A 25,044-nucleotide genomic window follows, 5' to 3' on the forward strand; every position below is an offset into this window, starting at 1 on the left:
TAATATTTGTTTTGTATAGTTGGGGCCATTCGTATTTGGTGCATATATATTTAGGATTGTCATCTCTGGAAGAGCATCTGAACCGGGGGCCAGGGCTCTCTGGGCAGAAGGAGGACAGCCCACAGCGGGTCGGAGGCTCTGGACCCCGGGGGCAGGCGGACAAACTGGGGCGGAGACCACCGCTAGCCGCTCAGCCACAGGAGTCACCCCCCCGGCCCCGCCCACACCGCCTGTCCCGGCCCATGCGTCGCGTCCGCCCCCTTCCAGCCGCGTCCAATCGACAGTCCGCGTCGGTCCTGGCCCTCAACTCTCCGCCCCCTCCCCTCTTGAACTCCCTGACGGACAGCCAAGCTGCCCAATGAACTTGTGAAGCGGCCAGCGCGGGCGGCCGAAGGGCCAATCCGAAAGTGGCGCGCTCTCAGGAAAGGCGGGCCGGTGTGACGGACAGGGGAGGTGGTGCCAGGCTGGTTGCTAGCCGCCGGCGCTGGCCCCGCGGCTCCGGGCTTCATTGTCGTTCGCTTCCGAGGCATCGCCGAGGGCCGCGGGGCGCCCACCTGGCCGGGTCTGCCGGCCCAGCTCTCTAGGGCCTGCCCTCGAAGGTGAGGGGGAGTCCACGCAGCGCTGTTTGTCTAGGGTTAGGGGGTCCGCTCAGGTGTGAGAGATCCGCGCGAGTGAGAAGGGGGTGGACCTCGCAGGTGAGGGACTCCAGGCCCTGCAAGCGAGGAGGGGCTCGTGCCCCAGGATGACGGGACCTGGGGTCCATTCAGGCGTCTCTGGACCCCTGACCTAATCCTGGGGCGTGGGGACTGAGGAAGTGGGTAGGACTGGACCGCAGAGGACAGCCCGCTGCAATGGGCCCTGCCTCTGGCATCCCTGGGTCAGCTCAGCCCTGCAGGGCCAGGCAGGGGACCAGCCTCTACCCCTTCGAGACTTTCAAGGGACATCGCCTCATCCAGGAGACCCTGGCCTCCCAGGCCTCCTGGTGGTATGGGGTTTCTATGGAGAGGCTGTTTACCTCCTCGGAGCCTCCCCCTGCACGTGTGGTGGGCAAGCCACACCCCCCCCCCCCAAGCTCCAGGGCAAGCCTGGTGCAGGTGTCAGATTTCACTCGAATAACCGGAAATGTAGCTGTGGACCCTGGCCAGGCTAATGGGTGTGCAGCCTCTGGAGAATGGGTCCTGCCACCTGTGAGGTGTGGGGCCTCAGTGCTCCCTGTCTCTCGTGGCCCGATATGGAGACAGGTAAAGCAGGATGAGGGAAGGAAGAGTGCTGGGTGGTGGGGCCGGGAGGACACCATGAGTGGGAAGCGTCCAAAGCCAAAAGGCCAGCAGTCCTAGAGGTGTGTGGGACAAGCTGGCCGAGTCTGAGGCACGGCAGAGCTAGGGAGTCACAGAGAGCAGGCTCTGATCTGTGGGTGTTAGATTTAGGGGCTTTATCCCTAAGCCTGAGGCCTGAGCCGAGCTGAGAACAGTTTTGGGCCTGTGAGGCTGAATGGGAGCCAGCCAGCCAGGGGCAGAAGGGGTGTGGCTGGAGCAGAGTTCTGGTGTGGAGGAAGCCAGGAGGCCCCAGGTGGTCCCCAGGTGAGAGGGCAGATAGAGGAAAGAGGGCCCCACCTTGGGTTGGGAAGAGGAAGAGGAGACAGCAAGGGAGATGGGAGGGTGGCCTATACAAGAAGGGGTGGCAGGGGAGCCCTGGAATTGAGAGAGGTTGCCGCATCCCAGGAGCACATGGATGTTCTGAGGCAGTGCAGGGGTAGTGGTGAGGTAGTGGTGTCCAGGTAAGCCTGGGACCTGGGGGTGTCTTTACTGTGGAACTTCTGAGATCATGCACTTCTCGGTTGCCAGCCTCATGGCCATATCTTGTCTGAACTTCCTGACAGACCCTGTGAAGAGGCATCATTTATTTCCTTTGCAGTCCTGGGGATTGAACCCAGAGCCTTTGCATTGAGCTACATTCCCAGCCTCTTCTTAAATTATTTTTACTTAATTATTATTTAAGTCCCTGATTTATGAACATTTGAGTTGCAAATTTTCACAGGTGTAGTATATTAGAGTCACTTTGTTGGTTTCCAAACAAATCGACTTTCAAATGATTCTCCCAGAAAAGAACTCGTTTGTCAGTCAGGGCATGTATATATACAAATTTTTTGTTGTTTTTTCAGACAGGGTCTCACTGTATAGTCGAGGCTGGCCTTGAACTCACTATGTAGTCCAGGCTGGTCTCAAATTCACAGCAATCCTCCTGCCTCAGCCTTCTGAGTGCTGGGATTACAGGCCTGCGCCACCATTCCTGGCCCAAGATGCACTTTTAACCCCATTTTACAGCAGACAGGTGGGGTACCTGACTAGGTCATGGAGGTGGGGCTGAAGGGCAGAGCCTGCTCATCCCCATGACTGCTGCTGTCCCTGGCCATCCTGTCAGGTGCTGCTGTGCCTGTGCCGCCAGCCTCCACTGCCCCCTGCTCCTGTTCAGAGCCCTGCTGCCCAGCCCCACATCTGTGGGGGCGCTTAGAGCAGCCGTGTTCCCGTGGGGGCCCGTCCCCCACAAGGAGAGTGTGTGGATGGTGTCTGAGGCTCTGCCGTGGGTGGTGATGCAGGGGCCTGCACTTCCTCCAGGGTGTCCCATCTCATCTCTCACTTCCTCAGGGCCCACTGCCCGCCATGAAAGGCTGCAGGGCCATCAGGAGTGCCCCTGAAGGCAGCCCCGACTGCGCAGGCCTGAGTCTGACGGGCCTTCCTCCACCGTTGTCCCGGCGCCCCAGCAGCGCATCGGCCTCTAAGCCCTTTGTGCGTTCTGTCTCTGTGGCCGCAGGCAGCGAACCCAGGAGGAAGGCGCTGGTGAGTGCAGGGCCTGAGGTGGATGGGTCCGGGCACCTGGCCCTTGAGGGTTGTCGTCTGTGGCGTGGCTTCAGGCTCAGCTCCACTGACTCACCGAGAGGCCGAGGCAGAGCGTGTCCACCGGCACTGGCCCAGACTCCTGCTCTGTGGCCCTGTGGCTCTGCCTGGAGCCTCAAGAAATGGGATTGACCTGCGGGGGTGGTGAGCTCCGTGGCCTGGGGCGGCAGGGGCTCAGGTGAGCAGGGTGAGAGCCACCTTTCCTCTTCTGTCCCCTCTGCAGGGAAGGGGGAGGGGTTGTCACCAGTGAGTGGAGGTGGCCTCGGGTCTGTTGTGCCCCTGAGCTGCTGTCTGCCAAGGGGTGGGGAAGAATGAGTGCTCCGGAGGCTCCATGCCACCCCAGGCTGACCTCAGCTTCTGGTAGCAGGGGCCTGGAGGCTTCGCTCCGATGCACTGGTCGGGGGCTCCCTGCCTTGCAAGGGCTGAAGTCTGTGTGGAGGTCCCAGGAGGGGAGAAGGCAGCCCTGTACAGGGGCATCAGGGCTTGCCTGATGGGTGCAGGCCAAGGCTCCTCTGTGGACAGCAGGTTCCCCCTCTCTCCTCCCTGAAAAAGCCAACTCCGTGTCAGACAGGCTGGGGTCTTTTGGTGTCAAGCTGAGTTCTAGGCAAGAACAGCTGTCCAGTGGAGGGTCTTTTGTCCAAATAAGTTTCTGAATCCTGTGACCTGCATAGCAGGCACCTGGGGTGTCCTGCCAGGTTGCTTCTGACAGACACAGTCAGGAGCACTGTGCTGCCTCAGCGGAGGGATGATCAACTCAAGCTAGCAGGCCTGAGCTGTGCCCCTGGGTCACTGGACTGCTTGTGAAGCCATAGGAGGGGCCCTCTGAGATGGCCTCACCCCGGCATACCTGGCGGGGTCTGAAAGTTGTCCCTGGCCATCCTTGTCCTCCTGGTCACCTATCCTCACTGCCATTTGGTCTTGTTGAGATTCGTGGGCAGCATTTGCTTCGGCCAGGCTGTGACTTCACCCCTGACACAGGGATGGGGACTCTTTCTCCTGGTTTCTGGGGGGCTCTGGGGGGTGTTGGCCCCTGGCTCGGGGCCTTCTTCGTGACTGTGTCATCCTGATACTTTTACTCTGCCCTTTGTCTCCAAAGAGCTACCCCAATCCAGAACCTCTGTCCCAAGCTTCCTCATCCCAGACAGGAGCTGCAGTCACTGATGGGTGTCTGGCTTAGGTGACGCTGGTGTGAGACCCAGAGGGTCCTCTTCCCTGCTGCAGCTGAGTGGCCACTTGATTGCTTTGCCCTCTGCATCACTCCAGTTTGCTTCCCTGCAAAGGAACAAAGTCTTTATATCTCAAAAGTCAGAGCGTGTTGATAGAACAGGTGTTACCACATATGTGTTCCAGCCGTGTGGCCAGCTCTGTCCCCAGGCGGGGTCCTGTGCTCTTGGGCTGTTGATGCCCTGCCCTGTGTGATGGTGGAGTGAGTGTTTTTTGTTTGTTTTGGTTTTTTAGCACATGTTTGCAGCACATAATGATTACATTCATCTAGGGGAATTGAGTATGTGCACATGACCCACCTTCTTTTTTTTTTGTACCAGGGATTGAACTCGGGTCCATGTGCTTGCGGGTCCTTGTGCTTGCGCAGCAGGTGGGCGAAACCACTGAGCTAAATCCCCGCGGCCCTAACACACTTCCTTTTTACTCCTCATTCCCTTCCCTCCGCCCCTTCCTCCACCTCTTGGTCCCCTGCCCATGAGTTTGAGGTCTTTAGTCCATGACTTTATTTACCTTTTGAGAACTTCCTTTTCACTTTGGTGCTCTTGACTGAGCTCAAGATGCTCCTGCTCCCTGACATCTGTTGTTCTCAGCAGTAAGGTGGTAAAACTGCCGCCTGGAAGATGGAGAAAAAGTGATGGTCTCCTGAGTCAGTCACCCTGATGCAGTGGCTGGGGCTGTTTTGTTGGTTTCAAATATTCTACATATGTTATTTTGAGTGAGTCACATGTGCCTCCCATTTAAATGCAGAGGGCGAGGGAAGGGAGCATGCCAGGTGGGCCATTGTTTTGTTTTTTGAGCACTTTACTTCCTGGCCCTCAAGCTGCTTGGCCTTATCTGGTGTGTTTCACACTCCAGTCTTGAAACAGCCCATTTCTCCAGCAGCCCCGGTCCCTTCCATTGGAGAGTGGTGTGAGACTGAGATCTGGGAGCTAGGCCCCCTCTGTGTGTGCGTGTGCGTGCGTGCGTGCGTGTGTGTGTGTGTGTGTGTGTGTGGACACACCAGTAACTTTCCCTCTGTCTCCGTCTGCACCTGTATTAAGCAAGCATGAGTTCCCGCTGAGGTCTCCAGCTATCCCCAGCACCTGGGCAGGTGTCGCCTCTCCCCTTGCTCCTCTGTGGCACCCTGAGAGGATCCAGCCCCTCTGTCTTCCCTCAGCTCCTGGTTTGTTTCCAGTGAATGAGCGAGGTACTGTCGGGATTGGTGGCCTGGGCTGCAGGAACAAGCTCATTGGTGGAGCCAGCACCTTATTGGGCCCTCTGCCTTCCTCTCCTGTGAGCTCCACGTGGGCCACTGCTCGAGGGCCATACCCTGGTACCTCTGCTCTGCAGAGCTCTGCCTGCATCCCCCTGGGAGTGAGCTGTGTGGCTTTTCATGTGTTTAAGGCCATTTATCTTCCCTTCTCTATGGACTGTTCTTATCCTTTGCTGACTTTTCTATTTTTTTCCTATGGTTTGTGGTTCATATCATGAATGAAGCCGAGTTCCCAAGTGTTTTCTTGTGGTGTCATTCTGTCCTTTGTTCAGGTCTCCTTGCGGCTGTGCAGAAGCGCTCCCACCTTCTCCACAGTGACAGTCCCCAGCTGGGCTCTGCCGCAGCCACCTGTGCTGCTTCTCATTGCTCAGCGAGTGTCCTCCAGGCTGCGGGCTGCACCAGCTGCTCACAGCCAAGCACGTCCTCAGAAGGTTTGCATGAGTCAGCGGGCACATGGTCCTTGCAGACACCCTCATTTTTGACACCAGCAGCCTGTCTGGGGGTCCCCAAGACCACCCTTCCATTCAGTAATTTCCCAGAAGGACCCGCAGGCTGCTGAGAGCTGACACAGTGACAGATTTTTTTTTTTTGGTACCAGGGATCGAACTCAGGATCTTGCCCTTGCCCTTGCGAGACAGGCACACACCACTGAGCTAAATCCCCAGCGAGAATGCAGATTTAACAGCCCAGGGAGGGAGAGTCCAGGGGTCAGACACGGAGCCTCCATTGTCCTCTCCCATAGCATAGGGACAGACCTGCTTTCCTGCATCGATGGTGACAACATGCACGGAGCGTTGCCAGCCCAGGGCGTGCCCTGGTCCTGGTGTGCAGAGTGCTTGGGGTCCCCAGTGCAGAGGCCTTTGGGCAGTCCCTTGGCTAAGCTGTCTTCAGCCCCTCACAGGTCCACTGATATCGAGCCCCATCCCATGTCACCTTCTGGCCGTGGCTCCAACTTAGGTCACAGTGTTAAACCATGAGGGTGGCCACAGGCCCTGGGTCAGGCCCTTTGATCAGGCCCTTTGATCAGGCTGGATATTCTGGGGGTTGTAGTTACCACCCAGAAGCTGAGGGCAAAGGCCAGGGCTCCCTCTGGCAAGGCTGGACCCTCACTACACAGTGCCTGCAGCTGCTTCTCCCCGCATCGCGCACCCTCCCCAGGGCATGGGGCTCTCCGTGAGGCCCTGCACGGCTCCGTGAGGAGGAGGCATGCTCTTCAGCACGACCGTGTGTGACCACCACAGTGCCGAGCCTCTGCAGTGGGTTGCGACTTCTCCCCAGCCCCCTGCTCCTCCAGCTCCTGCCCCTGTGCAGCTTCCTTCACCCTAAGCCCCAGCACTGTCCATACCTCATCTCCTCACCGCGCCTCTATCCTCTCTGACACCCTTTCAGTGGCTGCCCCAGGGTCCACTGTGTGATCCAGCTAGGACACTCACAGGAACTGACTGAGCCTTGGTGTCACCAGCCAGGAGCCTGGCAGCTCTGCCTGGTATTGAGCATTCCATGGTCTTTAGTGGTCTGCTGTTTGCAGCCCGGTCGGATAGCATGGGTTCCTCCTGGGAAAGTAGCACTGTCAACCAGTATCACTTCAGGACCCCGATCCCCAGTAGCCTCTCCCAATCTGCCACTTCTGGGCTGGGGATGTAGCTCAGTGGTTCTGCCGCCTGCCTGCCTCACAAGCACAAGGTCCTGAGTTCGCAAGACAAACAAACCCATGTCACCAATCTGCCATTTCCCTACTTAAGAAGACAATTTCATGCTGGGCGTGGTGGTGCACGCCTGTAATCTCAGGCAGGAGGATCACCGTGAGTTCAAGGCCACCCCAAACTCATAGCAAGACCCTGTCTCAAAAAAGCAAAAACAAAGAAAGAAAACAATTTCATGAGGTGGGGAAAGACCCATGGCAGATTGCAGTGGGATTCCATGTTTCCTGGTTTTCTTGTTTTGTCTTATTTTGGTTGGGTTGTTAGTTTTTAGTTTAGGGATTCAGATTTTAAAGTACCTGAAGTATTTTAAAGTCCATAGCTTTGTTTTCCTAGTCTTAAAGCCTCACTGTTTTGGGGTGGAGTCTGGCTGGGTCACATCTCCTGGTGTAAGCTGGCATGGGGTAGGGGACCCCCAGGATGCCCCACTGGATTTTGATCCCTTTTCCTCAAAATACTTCATCTGGAAGATTTTTAAGCCTACAGAGAAGTTGGAGGCATAGTATAACGTGTGCCCATGCACTGCTCCGGGGTCCGCTGACAACTGGCGTTGCCTCACCCAGTTGAGAACAAGCTGTGGACAGCATGGGCTGTCTCTTAAGTCCTCTGCTCCTCTTCCCTAGGAAGTGGGCCATCTCCAGGGGTACCTCCTGACGCCATAGTGGCATCTGATACACTCATCCCTTCCTCTGCCGCTCCCAGACATCTGCTTTCTCCACTGAGATCCCAGAGGGCTCACACATTGATCAACAGCATTGTTGTTTCTGATTCACCACCTCTGAGCGTCAGGCTGCCCTGGTGTCTGGGATGAGGGAGGTACCTTCCTCACAGCATGGGTGGCTCTGCGCCCAGACAGCTGCCTGCCACCATGGGCCGTGCCGATGGCTGCATCTACCGTTCACCCACGGTGCTCTCTTCTTGCCATTCCCAGAGCTCACTGTGATAATGGTGGCAGGGAGGAGCAGTTCCTGGCCAACAGCCAGAACAAGCAGTCCTGGCAGGTGCAGAGGCCTCTGCCTCACACAGGAAATTGAGATGTCAGTGCCAGGGCCTCCCATACCCACAACTGTGCCCCACACTGGCCCCTGGTCCTGTGCCCCTACTTACCTGTCACCCCTCTGTTCTCACCCATTTCTCCAGGGCCGAGGCTGGCGCTGAGGAGCAGGTGAGTGTCTGAGATCTTTGTCACTGAATGGGCTGCTTTCTCCCTCTCTGCAGGAGGCTGCAGGGCCCGGGGGCTCCAGCGCCATCAACAACCTTCGAAGATCTAACAGCACCACACAGGTCAACCAGCCCTGGGCTGGGTCCCCTAGGTAATCTTTGTCTTCCTTGGGTGGCTGCAGCCCTTGGGACTCTGGAAGCCCCGCCCCTGGGCTCTCTGTGCCAGCTCCTCCTGCCTCTGCCTAGGCCCTTCCAGTTCTGTCAGTGGTGGCCCTTGCAGGGCACTGGACTTGGGGTGACCATTCTGCAGCCCAGCCCTTGGGTCCCACTCCCTCCTCTTGAACTAGGAGGGCCAAGGAAGCCATGTGCAGCCAGCCTATCCTGTCACATCCGCAGAACACTGGTACCAGGCCCTGGGACAGATTTTGGGCCTGCAGCCTCTGCCCTTACTGGTGGGGACAGTGGACATACAGGGGAGACCTGCACGGCCCTCATCTGCGTCCTCCAGCTGCGGCCATTCCCCTGCCCTTCGGACATCCAAACCTGTCCCCTGCAGGAGGTGGGGCATTGAGTCAGCTCTGAATCCTCCATGCCCCTGTCCTTGTCCTGGACAGTTAAACAGCCATTTTCCCCTGTGGGCTCCAAACTGGCGAGAGGGGAGGAGCCGCCATGGGGCCCCAGTGCCAGTGTGAGGGTCGGATCGACGCCTGTGAGCTGATTGTGGCCAACTCCTGCCGGCCAGGTCCCTGAGCAGGCAGGCGCTCCTTGGGCTGCAGGTCTGTAGATGGTTTAAGTTCTGGGCCAGCCAAGGTGCAGACCCTCCTGAGAGAGCAGAGCAGTGCCCCTGACCCAGCAGCAGGACTGCTCTCAAGCCTCTGGCGCCCAGGGCTGTGTGGGGCATTGCCTGGGACCTCGCTGAGATAGTGCCTCTCCCCCCAGGGATGTGGGTGCAGGAGTCGCCAGGGCAAGGGGCAGCAGCCACAGTGTCAGTGCTGGGGGTGGTATGGCATTGTGTGTATGCATGTATGGCATGTGTGTGCTGCATGTATGGTGTGTGTGAGCAGTGTGTATTTGTGTGGTGTGTATATATGTGTATGAGATACATTGTGTTTATCATGTGTGTGTCACATGTGAGGTGGGTAGGTGGGATGTAATTCGTGGTGTTTGGTATGTGTGGCATGTCCATGGTGTCCGTGGTGTGTGTGCGTGTGGCATGTGCAGTGTGGCTGTGCTGTTTAAAGGACGTCCGGGAAGCACCTCTCCCTGGCTCTAGGCTGGAGTGGGTCTGGCTGTATTAGCGGTTGAGGGCCCAGCGCTTTTGCTGCTTCAGCCATCTTTCTGCCTGGACCCGGTCGCCTGTGCCTCTGTAGTGCCATGGCTGTGTGTGGGCTGGCCGGGCCCCTGGCTCCTGTCCCCAGGCCCATCTCCCTCAGCTGGCCCACACTCCCTGTGTTCCTCCATACCGCTTGCTTTTGAAGCTGGTGGCTGTTAGGGAGAGGCCGGGCCTGGGGCTTCATGTTCCTGGAGCTTCATGCTCCCTGTGCTTTGACGTGCACATAGGTGATCTCCTGGAGTTTCTCTAAGGCTGACCCTGTGGGGTTTCCATGGGGTGGCGGCAAGCCACCATTTGGGATCCCATTTGGGATCTGGGTGCCCCGTGGGCCTGCCCTGCCCTAGGCTTCACTGTGTGGGTTCAGGTGGCCTCTCGTGGGTCCCAGCTGTTCCCCTGATGAAGGGCCTTGCATGTTTTGCTGGATGCAGCAATCGTGCCGGTGTGAGTGGCCTTCCTCCCTGGCCTGTGTTCGGTGGGCTCCATACTGGCGGGTGGGAGTTCCTGTGATGTGGCCCTCGTTTGCTGGCTCTTTTACATTTTCCACAAATAAAGACATTTTGCATTGCATGCCATCCGCCTGGCAGGAGTGGAGTGGGGTTTGTTTGGGTGATACTCACCCCTCAGCACCCCCAAGGAGGTGTTGTCAAGTTTGCCGGGATCCATTTTGTTTATGGGTGGATTCTGAGGCCCGTTCTGCATGTCCGTCTCCGCCGAGGCTTGTCAGCTCAGAGGTGCTTTTCGGGGCTCCAGACGCTCCCTGGGGGCAGCGAGGCCTGTGCTGGCCAGCGTGGCAGTCTTGGCAACGCTGTGCCAGGCCTAGGAACAGACATGGTCAGGCGGCCAGGGGCCAGGTCAGAGTTGGGAGCCTCCCCACAGTTCTTGGGCTGCTGCCTGTCAGCACTGCACTAGCGAGAACTGCCAGAGCAGCCAGGTGCCACCGTGCCTGCCTTCTAAGCTAGAGTCCTGAGCTACATCCCAGACATTTTAAAAAATATGTATTTATTTGTTGCAATAACTGGGGATTGAACTCAGGGGTGCTCTACCACTGAGCTACTTCTACAGCTGTTTTTGTATTTTATTTTGAGGCAGGGTCTTCTAGCCTAGTTCAGTGATTTTATTTTTTTTTGGTGTATTCACAGGGTTGTGCAACCATCACAGTCAAGTTTAGAATGTTTTCATCACCCTAAAAGAAAAACCACATGGCCAGGGATTTAGCTCAGTGGTTTCACCGCCTGCTGCACAAGGACCCAAGTTCGATCCCGGTACCAAAAGAAAGAAAGAAAGAAAGAAAGAAAACCACATGCCCATTACCAGTCAGTCCCCAATTCCCCTCCTCCAGCCCCCGTCAACCCCCAACGTGGGTTCTGCCCCTAGGGATCGGCCTGCTCTGGACAGTTCCCCTAGCTGGCGGTCATGTGGCCTACAACATGTGGCCTAAGGCCTTGCTTCTTCTCTTTTTTTTCTTTGGTACCAGGAATCGAACTTGGGATCTTGTATTTGCGAGGCAGGTGGCGGCACCACTGAGCTAAATCCCTGGCCCATCTTCTCTTTTTTTTCCCCAGTGCTGACTGGGGATCGAACTCAAGATCTTGCACTTACCAGGCAGCTGCAGTGCCACGGAGCTATGTCCTTGGCCTTGCCTCACCCCTTCTCTTTGCTTCTCTTCTCTTCTCTTCTTTTTTCTTTCTTTCTCTCTCTCTCTCTCTCTCTCTCTCTCTCTCTCTCTCTCTCTCTCTCATCTTTTCCTCATGGCACTGGGGTTGAACCCTGGGCCTTCTCACTGAGCTAATTCCTCAGCCCTTTTTATTTGTATTTTGAGACAGAGTCTAGCTAAATCACTAAATTGCCCAGGCTGGGCTCAAACTTGAAATCCTCCTGCCCTACCTCCCAGAGCGCTGGGATTATAGGTGTGCTTCACCTTGCTTGGGTGGGTCTGGTTCTTTCACTGAGCTGTCTTCAAGGTTTCACGTCCTCAGGGTTCTGCTGAGCCGTGGCCTGTGTCAGTGCCTCAGCCTCTTTATGGCTGGATAATGTACCGAGAGGTGGACAGAGTATATTTTCCATCACAGCTGTGTTTGGCTACAGTTGTAGCCTCCCACGAAGCAGGGTGTCAGGAGCTCTCCCTCCGGTTCAGTTCAGAGGTGGCAAGGTGGGTCCTGGGTCACGGTGGCTCCTCATCTCCTCTGAGCAGCAGGCCCGAGTCCCTTCGGTCCACAGAGAGGAGAGTGTCAGCGGCTGGAGGCCACCTATTTAAGGCCTTTGGTTCCCAGACAGCTTGGCTTAGTACGGCCAAGCCTTTGCCAGGGCTCGATGGGGGCCCCCAGGCCTCATCCCCCCCAGGCACCTCTGCTAGATGCCTTTGTAGCGGCATCAGGGCTGAGAAACTGTCTTTTTTGGTTTTTTTTTTTTGGTACCAGGGATTGAACTCAGGTCCATTTGCTTTCGAGGCAGGCGGCAGAACCACTGAGCTAAATCCCTGCCTGAGAAGCTGTTTTAAACTGTGGCCTTGGGCACAGAATCCCCCTGTCCTGGCCCCTCCTCCTCTAAACCCTGGACTTGTCTTCCTTGCTGGAGTAGGCTTCACTGCCGGTTGACTTTGCCCCTGTGTGCTCTCCTCCCTGGGACACAGGCTGGCAGAGTCCCCCGACTTCCTGACGCTGTTCGAGGGCAGCCCTGCTGGAAGAAGGAGGCTGGTGGGTCTGAGCAAGGCATCTGGTGAGAAGGCAGCCACTTGGAATGTCCTGGTGAGGCTGGGCATGAGGTGACCGCGAGTCCTAGTCCCCCGAGGTAGCTGCCTTTGACTGCAAGAGGGTCCCCCTGGGGGGCCCTGGGGCACCCTGTCTGCTTTCTTGGGGGGGGGGGACTCCTGTATTTATGGGTGTAGCAGTGTCAGGTAGGCGGGACTGGAGTTGGGGTGTACTGAGGGGTGTCCATGTGACCCACAGGATGAGCAGCCCAGGGGCCTTGGCTTGCAGGCCAATGCCCAGAATTCCAGGGCCTTCGATGCCCCCATGGGCCCACGGAGGAAGGAGTGCACCCTGGCACCCAGCTTCACTGCTAATAACAGGTGGGACCTGCAGGTAGTGGGGCAGCCCCAGCCAGGGGCAGGGGCCAAGGACTCTGTGTGTCTTTGTCTGGCTGGTGGCTGGATCTGGCTGTTTAGGAATGAATGAGTGGAGAAAGGAAGCAATGGCATTTTTATACGTGGTACTGGGGATTGAACCCAGGGCTTTCACACTGAGCTATATCCCTAGTGCTTTTTTCTTCTCTTTTCTTTTCTTTTTTTAAATTTTGAGACAGAGTCTCACTAAGCTACTGAGTTGCCCAGGCTGGGCTTGAATCTGTGATCCTCCTGCCTCAGCCTCCCAGAGTCTGGGATTACAGGCGTGTGCCCACACCCAGCATGCATGGCCTTGTTCTCCAGTGGTGAAGGGAGGGGCTACAAGGTGGCAGGTGGTGTCTGTCCAGGAGGGCCCGCTTGCCTCCGCTTGAGGATGGGGCTGTGCTTGGCCCAGCAGGCTGTGGAAGACAGCTTTCCCTCCCTCCAGAGGCCGGTATGCCCTGCAGGGCTTGTGCGGTGCTGTTGTGTGGCTCCTGAAGCCTCGTTTTGCTTTAAGCTTGGGGGCTGTATGTGTCCCTGGAGGTGGGGGCCAGGTCACATCCGGGCTGCGTCAGGCGCACGGCCAGAGTGTGTGGGAGTGGTGGCCAGCACGGCCTCTGCCTCAGCTGGGTCGTCAGGGCCTCAAGCCCACCTGTGGGTCGCCTCCAAGCCCGAAGGCAAGTGTGGCTCCACTCAGCCTCAGCGGGGCTGCGGACACAGGCTGCTCCCTTGGAGCGCAGGAGGGGTCCCCAATCCCAACAACGGCACAGGCCTTGGGGCCCCGAAGGACCCTCGGGTGATGCCACAGGAGGCCCAGACAGCTCCTCCCGGCCAGAGCCTGTCTGTGCTACAGGCGTGATCTTGGCCATCTGCTTCCTAAGCTGACAGCTTCCCGTCTCTCTGGCAGGAGCAACAAGGCAGCTGTGGGCAACTGTGTCACCTCCATGGTGCACAACCACTACACCCCCTCGGAGAAGGCGCACCCCCTCAAGAGCTCCAACCAGACCACCCCCTCCCTCAAGTAAGCTGGCGTCGGCTGGGAGGCGCCTGGCCCAGTGTTTGACTGCACAGGCCTCGGGGCGTGTGCATGTGAGGGTCCTTGGGCTGTGTGCAGGGACCCTGTCCTCTGCACTGTCACCTGGGCTCGTGTGGTCCAGGTCTGCTTCCCAGGGACAGAGAAGACAGACCAGACGAGGTTGAGCCCAGAACTCACACCTGGGGTGGCCCCTTCCGGGGGAAGCTGCCCTCGTGTCCAGAGCTGAGGGGTGTCTCAGTGAGGTGGCTGAGCAGAACAGAGGGGCCGGGCCCCTGCATGACTTTGCTCGGTCAGTGGCCCTTGGGGTTTCTTGACTTCATCTAGCTCTGGGCTCCTGCAGCTTTTGAGAACTTCTTATTCTTTAACCATAAAGAACATTCTCTTGGGTGCCAAGTGATGGGACCTTGTTGGGGTGCATGTGGCCCCAGCTAAGTGGGGCTGGGGGCCTGGCCTTGCGCTGTGGCCCAGAGGCCTCTCCAAGGCTCAGCCCAGCACAACTTGGGGCAGAGCTGTCCCCTAGGGCAGTTAGTTGGGCTCTCTTCTTCCTGCCAGCAACATCATCAAGGCGGCCACCAGTGAGGGCAGTGAGGGCAGCAGCTTCGGGAAGAACTTCTCCAGCGGCAACCAGGCAGCCCAGAGTGCGCCTGCGGGCAGCAGCACCCCACTCAGGCGGAAGGAAGTGACCGAGGAGGAGGCTGAGAGGTGAACACTTCCGGGGAGCTGGGGCCTGTGTCTCCAGTGGCAGCAGTGCCATTTAATAATTGTTTCAAAACACTAAGGTCGAAAAGGCCACACGTGATGCAGCTCCACCTGTGTGACACACCGAGGGAAGGCAGATCTAGAGAGGCAGGAGGTTGGGTGATGGTTGCTTGGTGGGACCTGGAGAGCAGAGTGCGCTGTGGGTGATGGGAGCGTCTAGAGCTGGATTGCTCTGGTGGTTGCACAGCTCTGTCGATTTCTAAAAAGCATGGGATTAGATGCTAAAAATGGGTGAGTTTTATAATATGTAAATTATACCTCAGTAAGCTTAATTATAAAATGTTTAGGGGAAAGAAGATGTGAAATTGAGAAGGACAAAACCCCTAAAGGACCGTCTCCTGGACGCACTCCCATGGGTTCTAGATGTGGCTCGGGGCCAGACGGCCACTGCAGGCGCTGCCCACCCTGGCTCCTAGGAGCCTCCCCTGCCCTGGGCTCAGCTGCCCCACTCCCCAGGGGACCAGCCAAACGCATGGGCAAGAGGGAGTGAGGGCACTGGAAAGGGAGGCGAGCTGGACAGGCCTCTTGGGGTGGGCACCTGTTACTCTCCAGAGCCAGGGCCTTCACAGCGGGCAACTGTCTGTGTCCTGGGTCCTCAGTGCCTTTGCTGAACGGATCTCTGGTTGGACCCTCGAACCGAGAGTGAAGTTTGTGTTCAATCACCTTTTTTTTTTTTTTGTACCGGGCATCGAGCTCGGGACCTTGCGCTTGCAAGGCAGGTGCCGGAACTACTGAACTAAATCCCCGGCCCTCAATCAGCTTTTTGAGTATTATAATATAGTAAAGTGTGTATGGTGATAGCTACAGATATACCATACCAAGTCCAAACCATTCCAGCAATCCCAGGATTCCCTCCAGCTCCTTCTGTCCACCTCCTGCCCCAACCCTGGCTCCACCAGCCTGTTTGCCTATAGCTGTGCCTTCTCTGGGATGCCTGTAAATGCAGCCGTGACGTGTGACTCCTGTGCCTGGCATGAGTTGCTGGTGGTTGCTCTTCACTCCGAGCAGCATCCTGTCACCTGGATGTACCTGTCTTCACTCTAGCTGGCTAGTAGGCATTTGGGTTATTTCTCGTTCCTAGTTTCTATCCGTAAAGCCACCCAAGCCTGTATCCATAGACACTCGCTTTGCCTGGGCAACGGCTCCAGAGGGTAGGTTTTGGGTTTTAATTGAGTGAGCCCAGAAGTACTGGCTCTGTCCGGCCCTGGCCGGGTGGAAAAGGACTATGTGCGTGCAGCCACCAGATTCACTCTTCCTGGCTGGACCTGTGATTTCAGGTTCCTGCAGGGCACTGAGGGGAAGGGGCCCACAGGCCTCCTCTTAGTGCTGGGCCCTGCTCTCTGGGCAGGTTTATTTGCCAAGTAAACCAGGCTGCCATCACCATCCAGCGCTGGTACCGCCGCCAGGTGCAGTGGCACCATGCAGGGGCCAGAAGCCTGGAGCACCTGCTGACGTCCAAGCGAGAGGTCAGTGTGAGCACGTGAACCACCCTAGAAACCCCAGGTCTGAACCATGTAGGTAGAGTTTTCGGGACAGATAGTTGAGACCTGCCAGCACCCATAGGTGTACCCATGTATGTGGGCCCACTTGGTCCTGCAGTGACTGTCGTCAAGGGTTGGGTGTCAGGAGATGCCTGCGAGCCTGGAAGGACACTCCATACAGGCTTCTGTCCCCAAGGTGTGGAGCTGTGCCCCTGCTGAGCCACCAGTGCCAAGGCTTGGGACTTGTCCTCTGTTGAATGGAGGTGGCAGGTTCAGGGTCTCACTTCCCCATCCCCACGAAAACTGCAGCCTCCCGGGATGGTAGGAGCCAAGTGGAAACCCCCAGCTGAGTCCCAGGTGTCCGTCCATCTGCTCGTCTGTAAACCCCCTGGCTTTGGCTTCCCTGGCAGGAGCAGCGGCAGCGCCTGGGTGGCGGGAACCTCCTGGAGCTGCACCAGCAGAAGGAGGTGGCGAGGAGGAAGGCCCGAGAGGAGAAGGCCCGCCAGGCCAGGCGGGCGGCCATTCAGGTGCAGGGGCCCCTGCAGCCCCCAGACCCAAAGCTAATTGTGATATGGATCCGCAGAGTGGCTGGCTGCGGGAGGATGAGGGGCTGTCCTCGCCCAGGGCTGCTCAGAGACCTCCCCCTTCCCTGCAGGAACTTCGGGAGAAGCGAGCCCAGAAGTCAGGGGAAGCTGCACTGCCCAAGGAAAGCCTGGAGACCAGAGCGCTGGGGCGACCTCCACCCGCCCAGGGGCCACTCCCACTGCCAGGCAGTGCTGCTCGACAGGGCCTCAAGGCCAGCAATGCTGGTGAGCGCTGTCCGTCAGCCCTGGAGCTTGTGACCAGGGAGGGCGTGGCCTCTGCCAGCATGCCCTTGGCCCTCACGCTGCAGCTGTTTGGTGGCTTCCATGTACAGTGATGGAGCCTTGGTCTCTGCAGCCCTGGCCCTCTGCCTCCACCCCTACCCCACTCACTGTAGGGCTGGCCTTGACAACCAGCCCTGGACAAGGGGCCCAGCAAGCAGAGACCCCGGCCCTGGGGCTGCTTGGCTCTTCCAGCCTCACACCCTGAAGGCCAAGGCTCCCCAGTGCCTCTGCTCTGTGGTGTCACACCTGCCTCCCCGTACCTGACTCCCTCCCAGGGCTTCTTAGGACTGGGGCTCTGGGCGAGATGGTGCTGTATTCTGTCGTGCAGGTGCCAGCGTCCAGCCTGCAAGCCCCAGGGACCCCTGCCCGCCCATCTCCAGCTCATCCCCAGAGCCCCAGCAGTCTCGGGAGGACAAGCTGCAGGTCTGTGCACAGCCCGCCTTCCCTCGCTTCCTGGCTCCAGCTGCGGGCCGAGTTGTGCCAGGGGTGGCTGAGCCAGCTGTTTCCCTGCCCCTGGCTCCGCCGCTGGGTCCCTGGTGCCCTGAAAGGCTGCTCGAGGGCTCCTGCTGAGGGATGAGGCAGCAACCTGGGAGCCCGCACTGGGGCAGGGTCTGGTGGAACTGCTCTGAAATCCAGTCAGGTTTTCACATTTGCCCCGGGTGGCCTCAGGCCAGGGGATGGCAAGGCCACCAGGCTGCCCTATGAGAGAGGCCCAGTGACTGAGCCTGTCTGTTTTCCCAGACAGGGACCCGGAGACATGTTCCCGGGTGGGACAGATGTTGTCAGCCTGCAGAGCAGGAAGCAGGCCACAGAGGCCTAGGCCCCGCGCCATGGTTGGGCTGCTACGTGGGTTACTCTTGGCCACTGAACCCGGCTGGCTTCTCACTCTCTGCCTGTCTGCTGCAGGGTATCCACCCCCAGGATGTGGCCAGCGAAGATGTGGTGACAGCAGCCCCTGTCAGGAGCAGGGCCAAGTCCAGGGCGACCCTGGATGAGCTGCTGGACACGCTGCAACTGCTAGAGGAGGAGCCAGAGCCACTGCCCCACCCCAGGGGCTATCAAAAGGAGAAATACGCCTGGCTCGACGAGGTGACTAGGCCACGCAGCTGCCCTCACCCAGCCCAGGCTCTGGCACTGTCCACACGGGTCCTGAGGTCACTACAGGGGTCGGTTGCCACCTGACAAGGATCAGAAAGGTGCAGGTTGACACCTGCTCTCCCTCCTGACCGCGGCCTCCCTGCAGTCAGGACACACAGTAACCTACCTCTGCCGTCAGCGGTGCCCCAGGCTCTGGTGTGGCTGGAGAGGCCCTTCCTTTGAGACCCAGGCCTGGCTGCCTCTCTCCCTACCCCTGCCCTTCCTGGCCAAGTGGTCCCTGATTAGGGGGACCCTCCGTGCTCTGGCTGCCTGGGCAGCCCCTGATGCTGGGCCCCCACCCACAGGAGGATGACACCAGCTCCCTGACAGCTGACAACCTGGAGAAATTTGGGAAACTCAGTGCACTCCCCGGGCCCCCCGAGGATGGGACGCTGCTCTCAGAGGCCAAGCTGCAGAGCATCATGAGCTTCCTGGACGAGATGGAGAAGTCGGAGCAGAGCCGGCTGGCCCCCCAGCGGGAGGTAGACACTCACCAGCTGCCCCTCATGCCCCCGCAGGAGGCGGGCACCAACAGGGCCCCCAGCCCCCAGTGGGAGTGGTCAGTCACCAGGCCCCCCACAGCAGCCCCAACCCCGCTCTGGATGCGTCACCTCTGGCACCCCTGGGCCCTGTTGTGCCCTGGGCTGTGTCAGTCCTGGGTGACAACCAGTGGCCAGCTGAGTGGAGCAGTAGTGGATTTTAGTCTACAGGCAGGGAGGTCAGAAGATGTAACCTTCTCAGTGGTCCGTGTGATAACTGAAGCTACGGCCTTTACTCTCCTGGGTAACAAAAATGGCGCTGTTACCTACTGTCCCTCACTCTGCCACATACCCTGCCTGTGGCTGGTCCTCCCGAGGGAGGGCGTCACACATGTCCGTGGCCACCCTAGCCATCCACCAGGTAGGCAGTCAGCAGTGGGCTGCCTGCCTGATGCTCAGCCATCCACAGAGGCTGGTGCCCCAGGCAGGGCAAGGCCATCCAGAGCTGGCATCCAGCAGGAACGTGTCCGAGATGCGGCTGAAGCTGGAGGTGGAGGAGAAGAAGCAAGCCATGGTTCTGCTACAGAGAGCACTGGTACGGCCATGGTGCCTCTTTCCTGGGGCCAGCAGGGCACGCCCTGCCAGCACCTCGCCCCAGGGGCCAGGGCGGCTCTGCTTTTCCTGGAGGCCCTGTCTTGCCTTCTCCCTGCGTGGCTGCCAGTGCCAGGCCCAGACTCTGGGGGGACCCGGCACAAGTGACCCCTCCTGTACCCTGCAGGCACAGCAGCGTGACCTTACTGTCAGGCGGGTCAAGGAGACGGAGAAGGAGCTGAGCCGACAGATGCAGCAGCAGAAGGAGCACTACGAGGCCACCATCCAGCGGCACCTGACTTTCATTGACCAGGTGACACTGCCCGGGGCCGAGCATGGGAAGAGGGTCAGAGGGACGGGGCCGGGCCCAGACCGCCATAGTCTTGTGGGGACTCCCAGAGCCAGGGCCTCTCATGCTGGTCATTGTCCCTCTGTTGAACGCAGTGCCAGGCAAGGGCTGCCCCCCTTCCATCTGGGCATAGTGGGCTGCAGGGGGAGCAGGCAGGACACTGCCAGCAGGCTCCTCAGAGGGATGGGCAGTGCTGGAGCTGGCTGGCCGGTGGGAGGTTCCCAGACACACATTCCAGAGCTTTCCTGTGCTGTCTGCCCCAGGGAGGCCACTCCTGGTCTGAGGGGCTGCCACTTTGCTGTCACTGCTCACAGACTCCTGCTCTGGGGAGAGCTCCAGGCCTGGGGTCTGGCAGTGCATCTGGTGACCTCTGCTTGGTGGTCATCACAGGTGTCCAAACCTGGGGCCTGGTCTGGGGCCTGGTCTGGGGCCCTCAGTGGGATGTCCTCAGAGGCTTCCTGGCAGGCAAGAGGCAGGTGACAGGGGAGGCTGCAGTGCTCTGCATCCTGGGGAGCTCCCGGTGTGGTCATGCCAGGGCCCAGACCACTGTGCCCGCTGGGGCCTCTCTGGCAGCAGCTGGAGCCCTGTGTCGCAGGTGCACGTAGTCCTCCCACTGACCGCAGGGTCCAGCCATAGCACAAGAATGGGGGTGGGCTGGGAGCGGGAGCATTGATGCAGCCTTGGCTCCCGACCTGTCACAGCTGATTGAAGACAAGAAGGCACTGAGTGAGAAGTGTGAAGCAGTGGTGGCTGAGCTGAAGCGGGGGGACGAGCGGTGTCGGGAGCGCCTGGCCCAGATGCAGCAGCAGCACGAGCTGGTGAGAGCCCGCCCGCCGAGAGCCGCTGGTCCTCACCAGGCAGTGGGGCCTGCTCATCTCTCTGCTGTGTTGGGCCAGAACCAAGCTCCTGGCTCCCTCCTGCTTGGACGGCAGGACATGAGGAGGAGAGTGATACGGCCTGGCTGGCTCTGCTTCCCATAGGCCTTCCCTGACGTGTGCCTGGCTCTGAGTGGGGCTGACGTTGGCATTCTGAAGGGCCCAGTGTCCATCGCCAACACCCCAGCTTGAGGACCCCCAGCCACACACTGGCAGAACACTGGCCCTGAGCTGTCCCAGAGGGTCTGCGGGGGCCTCTGTAGGCTGATGCTGTCCCTCTGCCTCTCAGCAGCCAGGCGTGGTGGGAGAGGCCCCAGCCTCCAGCCTGGCCCGGGGCCCCTTGGGAAGACCTAAGAGCTCTCTAGAGTGCAAACCCAGGAGGTGACAAAGGGGCAGCACCCATTCTTTGCATCGATTCTTTTCAACTTCCTGTGTTCCCACTCCTAGGAGATCAAGAAACTCAAAGAACTTATGAGTGCCACTGAGAAAGTCCGCCGGGAAAAGTGGATCAGTGAGAAAACCAAAAAGATCAAGGAGATCACTGTCAGAGGTGGGGTCCCCGAAAGATCAAGGAGGTCACTGTCAGAGGTGGGGTCCCCGAAAGATCAAGGAGGTCACTGTCAAGCTAGGCTGCTTGGGGGAGAGCACCAGGAAGGTCACCATCAAAGATGAGGCTGGATGGAAGGGTGACCAAGGAGGCCATCATCAGAGGTGGGGCACTCTTCTAAGAGTGAACAGTAGTGTCTGTCGCATGTATAGCATGGGGTGAGCACAAGACCTTCCTTAGGGAGGCAACCACGTTGGACATGGTGACTGTCCTGGGGCAGGAGGTGGCAGGGCCCACACAGTCTGGCCCAGCCTTGGCCAGAGAGGCCTGAACTGGGAGCAGCATCTCCCCCCAGGGACTGGGGGTTGGTATCTGAAGGAGCCGGGGACCCTTAGGTGGTGTGGGGGCTCCTCTGGCCTGGCCTCCTGTTCCAGGTCCGAGTAGCCCGCTGGGATGCCCAGTGGTTACGGCACAGGGCCGGCGGGGAGAGGGCGTGCGGCAGAGGCGTGCGGTGGCTCCAGGTGCCAGACTCCCAGGGCAACCCTGCCTTTGCCACTCAGCTGTGCTTCTGCAGGAGCCCCGGAGTGGCCGTGGTGGCCTGGGTCCTCCTAGAAGGTGGAGTCCTCTCACTGGGGGGGGTCCCCAGGCCCCTTGTTCCGGTGAACGGGGCCCCCTGCTCCTCTGCAGCTGGCTCCCTTCTCAGGTTTGGAGCCTGAGATCCAGAAGCTCATCGCCAAGCACAAGCAGGAGGTCAGGAGGCTCCGGGACCTGCACGAAGCAGAGCTGCTCCAGCGAGAGGAGCAGACTGCACAGCGCTACCTGCTCCAGGCTGAGGAGCTGCGGGAGAACGCAGAGCGGGAGAAGGAGGCGCTGGGCCAGCAGGAGCGCGAGCGTGCCCAGCAGCGGTGGGTGTCCCAGTGTGAGGACAGGGTCTGAGCCAGAACGGCGGGACCCTCAGCCTGAGGCTCGGGCTCACTGCTTTGAACTCCGTGGCCCCGTCTTGGATCCCGGGTATCGGAGGCGGTACAGGAGCTGAGCTCCCAGAGCAGTGGCCCTGCCTCCCTCATCAGCATTCAGTGGCCTCGCTGGGGCCGGCCGGGTGCCCTGACCGTGTGAGGGGACTGGGTTTGTAGGTCTCATTAGATCTCCAGACCCAAAGCCTCCGACGCTCAGGCAGGTGGCATCGCAGCTCCTCTGGGGCCGACAGCTTCTCTCCTCAGCCCTCGGCCCCAGCGCCTATGTGAGGTGTGACCAGATTGCACGGTCAGACCCAGGACCCGGTGGCCCTGGGTGGCCAGGGCCGTGCCCAGGGATGGTTCGTATCTGTAGGCAGCAGTGACCTGGGGCTCCTGGCCCTGCCTTCGTGAGCCAGTCCCCGCCATCCCTGCCGTCCTGCAGGTTCGAGCAGCACCTGGAGCAGGAGCAGCGGGCCCTGGAGCAGCAGCGACGGCGGCTGTACAGCGAGGTGGCTGAGGAGAGAGAGCGGCTGGGTCAGCAGGCAGCCAGGTGCCCTGGGCCCCTGGCCCCTCACGTGGGCCCCTCCCTCTCCCCTTCCAGTTTCCCCTCACCCACCCAGCCCTCTCCCCGTGACCCCTGGCCTGGCCCACCCGCGCCCTCGCACAGTGGCCCTTTGCCCCCTGACCCCTCACCCGGCCTGCAGGCAGCGGGCAGAGCTGGAGGAGCTGAGGCAGCAGCTGGAGGAGAGCAGCTCGGCGCTGACCCGAGCTCTGAGGGCCGAGTTTGAGAAGGGCCGGGAGGAGCAGGAGCGGCGGCACCAGGTCCTCTCCCTGTCCCCCTGGGAGCACTGTGCCCAGCCCGGGATCCAGTAGGGCAGCCCTCTCTGCCGCCCAACCCTGCAGTCTCCTAGCCCTGGGTGGGGCCCATTGGGTGGTCAGGGCCCTGGGCAGGGGCTGTGGCTGGGGCAGAGGGCACAGCTGTGGGCCAACCAGGCCATGAGGCAGTCGCTGGGCCTTGTTCCTGTCCTTGCGCAGATGGAGCTGAAGACCCTAAAGGACCAGCTGGAGGTAGAGCGACAAGCATGGACTGCCAGCTGTGCCAAAAAAGAGGTGGGTTCTGGCAGGTCGGTAAGGATGGGCTGCGCTTCCGGGGCTGAGTGGTTTATCTGAGCTTGTGTGTGTCTCTCTGCCGGGAAGATTAGGAGCTGGGAATAGGGAAGAAGCGCCTTGACAGGGCTGGGCCCTCTTTCCCCAGGAGCTGCCCCACCTGAGCCCTTGAGCCAGCTGACCCCAGCCCTCAGGCTGCTCCCTGTGTTTCCTTTGGGAATTTCCAGTTGCTTCCACGAGCTGGCCCCATCCACACTCTTTTAACAGCTGAGAGGCCATCCTGCTGTATCCACCTCTTGCCCATCTCCTCCTCATGCCCTGTGCGCACACTAGGTCCTGATGACAGGACATGGCCCTCCCCCGGGCATGGGTCTGTGCGTCCCCCTGTGGTTCAGTGCAGGGGAGCCATCCCAGGAGCCCGTGTGGCTGCCCCTGCGCTCCACTCCCACATGCATGGACACGCTGCCTCCCGACGGCAGCTGCTGAGCCAGCTGCATGTCCCTGCAGGAAGCATGGCTCCTGAACCGGGAACGTGAGCTGAAGGAAGAGATCCGGAAAGGCCGGGACCAGGAGATCGAGCTGGTCATCCGCCGGTTGGAGGCTGACATGACACTGGCCAAAGAGGAGACGGAGAGGGCCGCCGAGGGCCGGTGAGCTGGGGCTGCCTCTGGGCGCCCGAGACCCGGGAGGACCAGGAGCTGAGATGCACAGAGCAGTGGCTCATCCAGGTCCCCTGCCACCCTGCTCCTCTGCCCACTTGCCAGTGTGAAGCGTGTGCGAGACAAGTATGAGACAGAGCTCTCGGAGCTGGAGCAGTCGGAGCGGAAGCTTCAGGAGCGGTGCACGGAGCTGAAGGGGCGGCTTGGGGAGGCGGAGGGGGAGAAGGAGCGGCTGCAGGCCCTGGTGCGGCAGAAGGAGAAAGAGCTGGAGGACGTGCGGGCTGTGAGTGTCCCCATCCCCTCCTGCAGCACAGTCCCCGCCCGCTGCCAGCTTGCTCACCGCCTCCCCTGCCCCCAGGTGAACTCGCAGCTGGCCGGCGAGCGCAGCAGTGTGACCCAGCTGGTCCGCCAAGAGTTTGCTGAGCAGCTGGCGGCCTCGGAGGAGGAGAACCGGCAGGTCAAGGCCGAGCTGGCCAAGCTGCAGGCCCGCCAGCAGCTGGAGCTCGATGAGGTGCACCGCAGGTGGGCATCTGGGGGTGGCAGGCCTGGGGGTGGGGTGGGGGAGGCGGGGGAGCAGGCAGTTAGGTCAGATGCCCTCTCTCCTTATGTGGGACGCAGGACGACCCGTGGGCAGGGCTGGTCCCCTGGTGGCACCTGGTTCCAGGGCACCAGGGATTCCACCAGGCCGGTGCCCTTCTTCTGTTTTGGCTCCGGGGGTGCTGAGTGGGTGGGGTCAGGCCGAGGGCCCCACCCTGTGGTTCTCCAGAGAGCAGGCCGGCTGCCCCAAGGTGGAGGCCTAGGAGGAGCAGGCCTCTGTGGAAGGGGTGAGCACAGATGGGGTAGCAGTGTGCCCCAGGGACCCCTTAGCTCTCCTGTCGCCTGCAGCCCTCTGTGGGCCTGAGGTGGGCATGGGGGCTTCCCGCCCATCTCAGTCAAGCCCCCACCCAAGCTGCTCCAGTAACCCACTCTGCCAGGGGCTGAAGGGATTCCCATGGAGGCCTCTCCGGTGGGCAGTGGGCCAGGGCCAGCTTTGGTGCCCGGGTCAGCAGGGACCATGGCAGGAGGCTGATGTGGGGCCGAGGGTGAGCGCTACGTGGAAGCTCACTGTGCTCTGCTGCAGGGTGAAGACGGCGCTGGCCAAGAAGGAGGAAGCCGTGAGCAACCTCCGGAGACAGCATGAGGTGGGTCCCCATGGCTCCCCTTGCCATCCCGCATCCTGCCCGGGCTGGGGTGGCCCACGCCTGACCTTGCATGTGTCGCAGGCCGCCGTGAGGCGGGCTGACCACCTGGAGGAGCTCCTGGAGCAGCACAGGCGGCCGCCTCTGAGTGCCAAGTGATGCTGCCCGAGGGACGGAAGACAGGCCAGAGGCGGGCACAGGGCCCCGAGGCTGGTGCCCAGGCCATGGCCACCAAGCCCAGGGCTGCGCAGCGGGAGCGAGAGCTGAGTGAGGCGCCCCTCTGCCCACCCCTCCTCAGAACACCTGTGGTCAGAGTGCCTGCAACCACCTTCACAGCGAAAGAGGCCATGGTTTCTAGGG

At 60.0% G+C, this 25,044-nt stretch overlaps 1 protein-coding gene across 2 annotated transcripts; it reads left to right on the forward strand.

Annotated features, from left to right (window-relative positions):
* The first annotated feature begins 460 nt into the window (after positions 1–460).
* On the forward strand, positions 461–25,044 carry Cep131 (centrosomal protein 131). 2 transcript variants are annotated; one of them, XM_004860910.4, is made up of 26 exons: positions 461–599; positions 2,646–2,837; positions 8,289–8,383; positions 12,194–12,308; positions 12,510–12,631; positions 13,572–13,685; positions 14,253–14,402; positions 15,808–15,925; positions 16,351–16,467; positions 16,596–16,749; positions 17,135–17,229; positions 17,713–17,895; positions 18,249–18,425; positions 18,892–19,017; positions 19,201–19,326; positions 20,064–20,180; positions 20,685–20,787; positions 21,488–21,689; positions 22,183–22,290; positions 22,445–22,562; positions 22,776–22,850; positions 23,355–23,497; positions 23,612–23,789; positions 23,865–24,028; positions 24,627–24,687; positions 24,769–25,044. In XM_004860910.4, exons 2-26 carry the CDS (start codon positions 2,661–2,663, stop codon positions 24,841–24,843), a joined length of 3,213 nt encoding a protein of 1,070 aa, XP_004860967.2. In that variant the 5' UTR covers positions 461–599; positions 2,646–2,660; the 3' UTR covers positions 24,844–25,044. The 2 variants fall into 2 exon arrangements, with proteins under 2 accessions (XP_004860967.2, XP_021096704.2); XM_021241045.2 differs by lacking the exons at positions 12,194–12,308; positions 12,510–12,631 and having other exon boundaries at positions 24,769–25,024.

This window comes from Heterocephalus glaber, unplaced genomic scaffold (assembly GCF_053883595.1).
Source record: "Heterocephalus glaber isolate CG9 unplaced genomic scaffold, H.glaber_assembly_v1.0 deba00000937, whole genome shotgun sequence".
Classification (NCBI taxonomy): domain Eukaryota; kingdom Metazoa; phylum Chordata; class Mammalia; order Rodentia; family Bathyergidae; genus Heterocephalus; species Heterocephalus glaber.

Coding starts and splice junctions, on each gene's coding strand:
- Cep131 (XM_004860910.4), top strand. CDS start 2,661: ATGAAAGGCTGCAGGGCCATCAGGAGTGCCCCTGAAGGCAGCCCCGAC. Junction 17,896..18,248: donor AATACGCCTGGCTCGACGAG/GTGACTAGGCCA, acceptor CCCCACCCACAG/GAGGATGACACCAGCTCCCT. Junction 20,788..21,487: donor CAAGGAGATCACTGTCAGAG/GTGGGGTCCCCG, acceptor CTCCCTTCTCAG/GTTTGGAGCCTGAGATCCAG.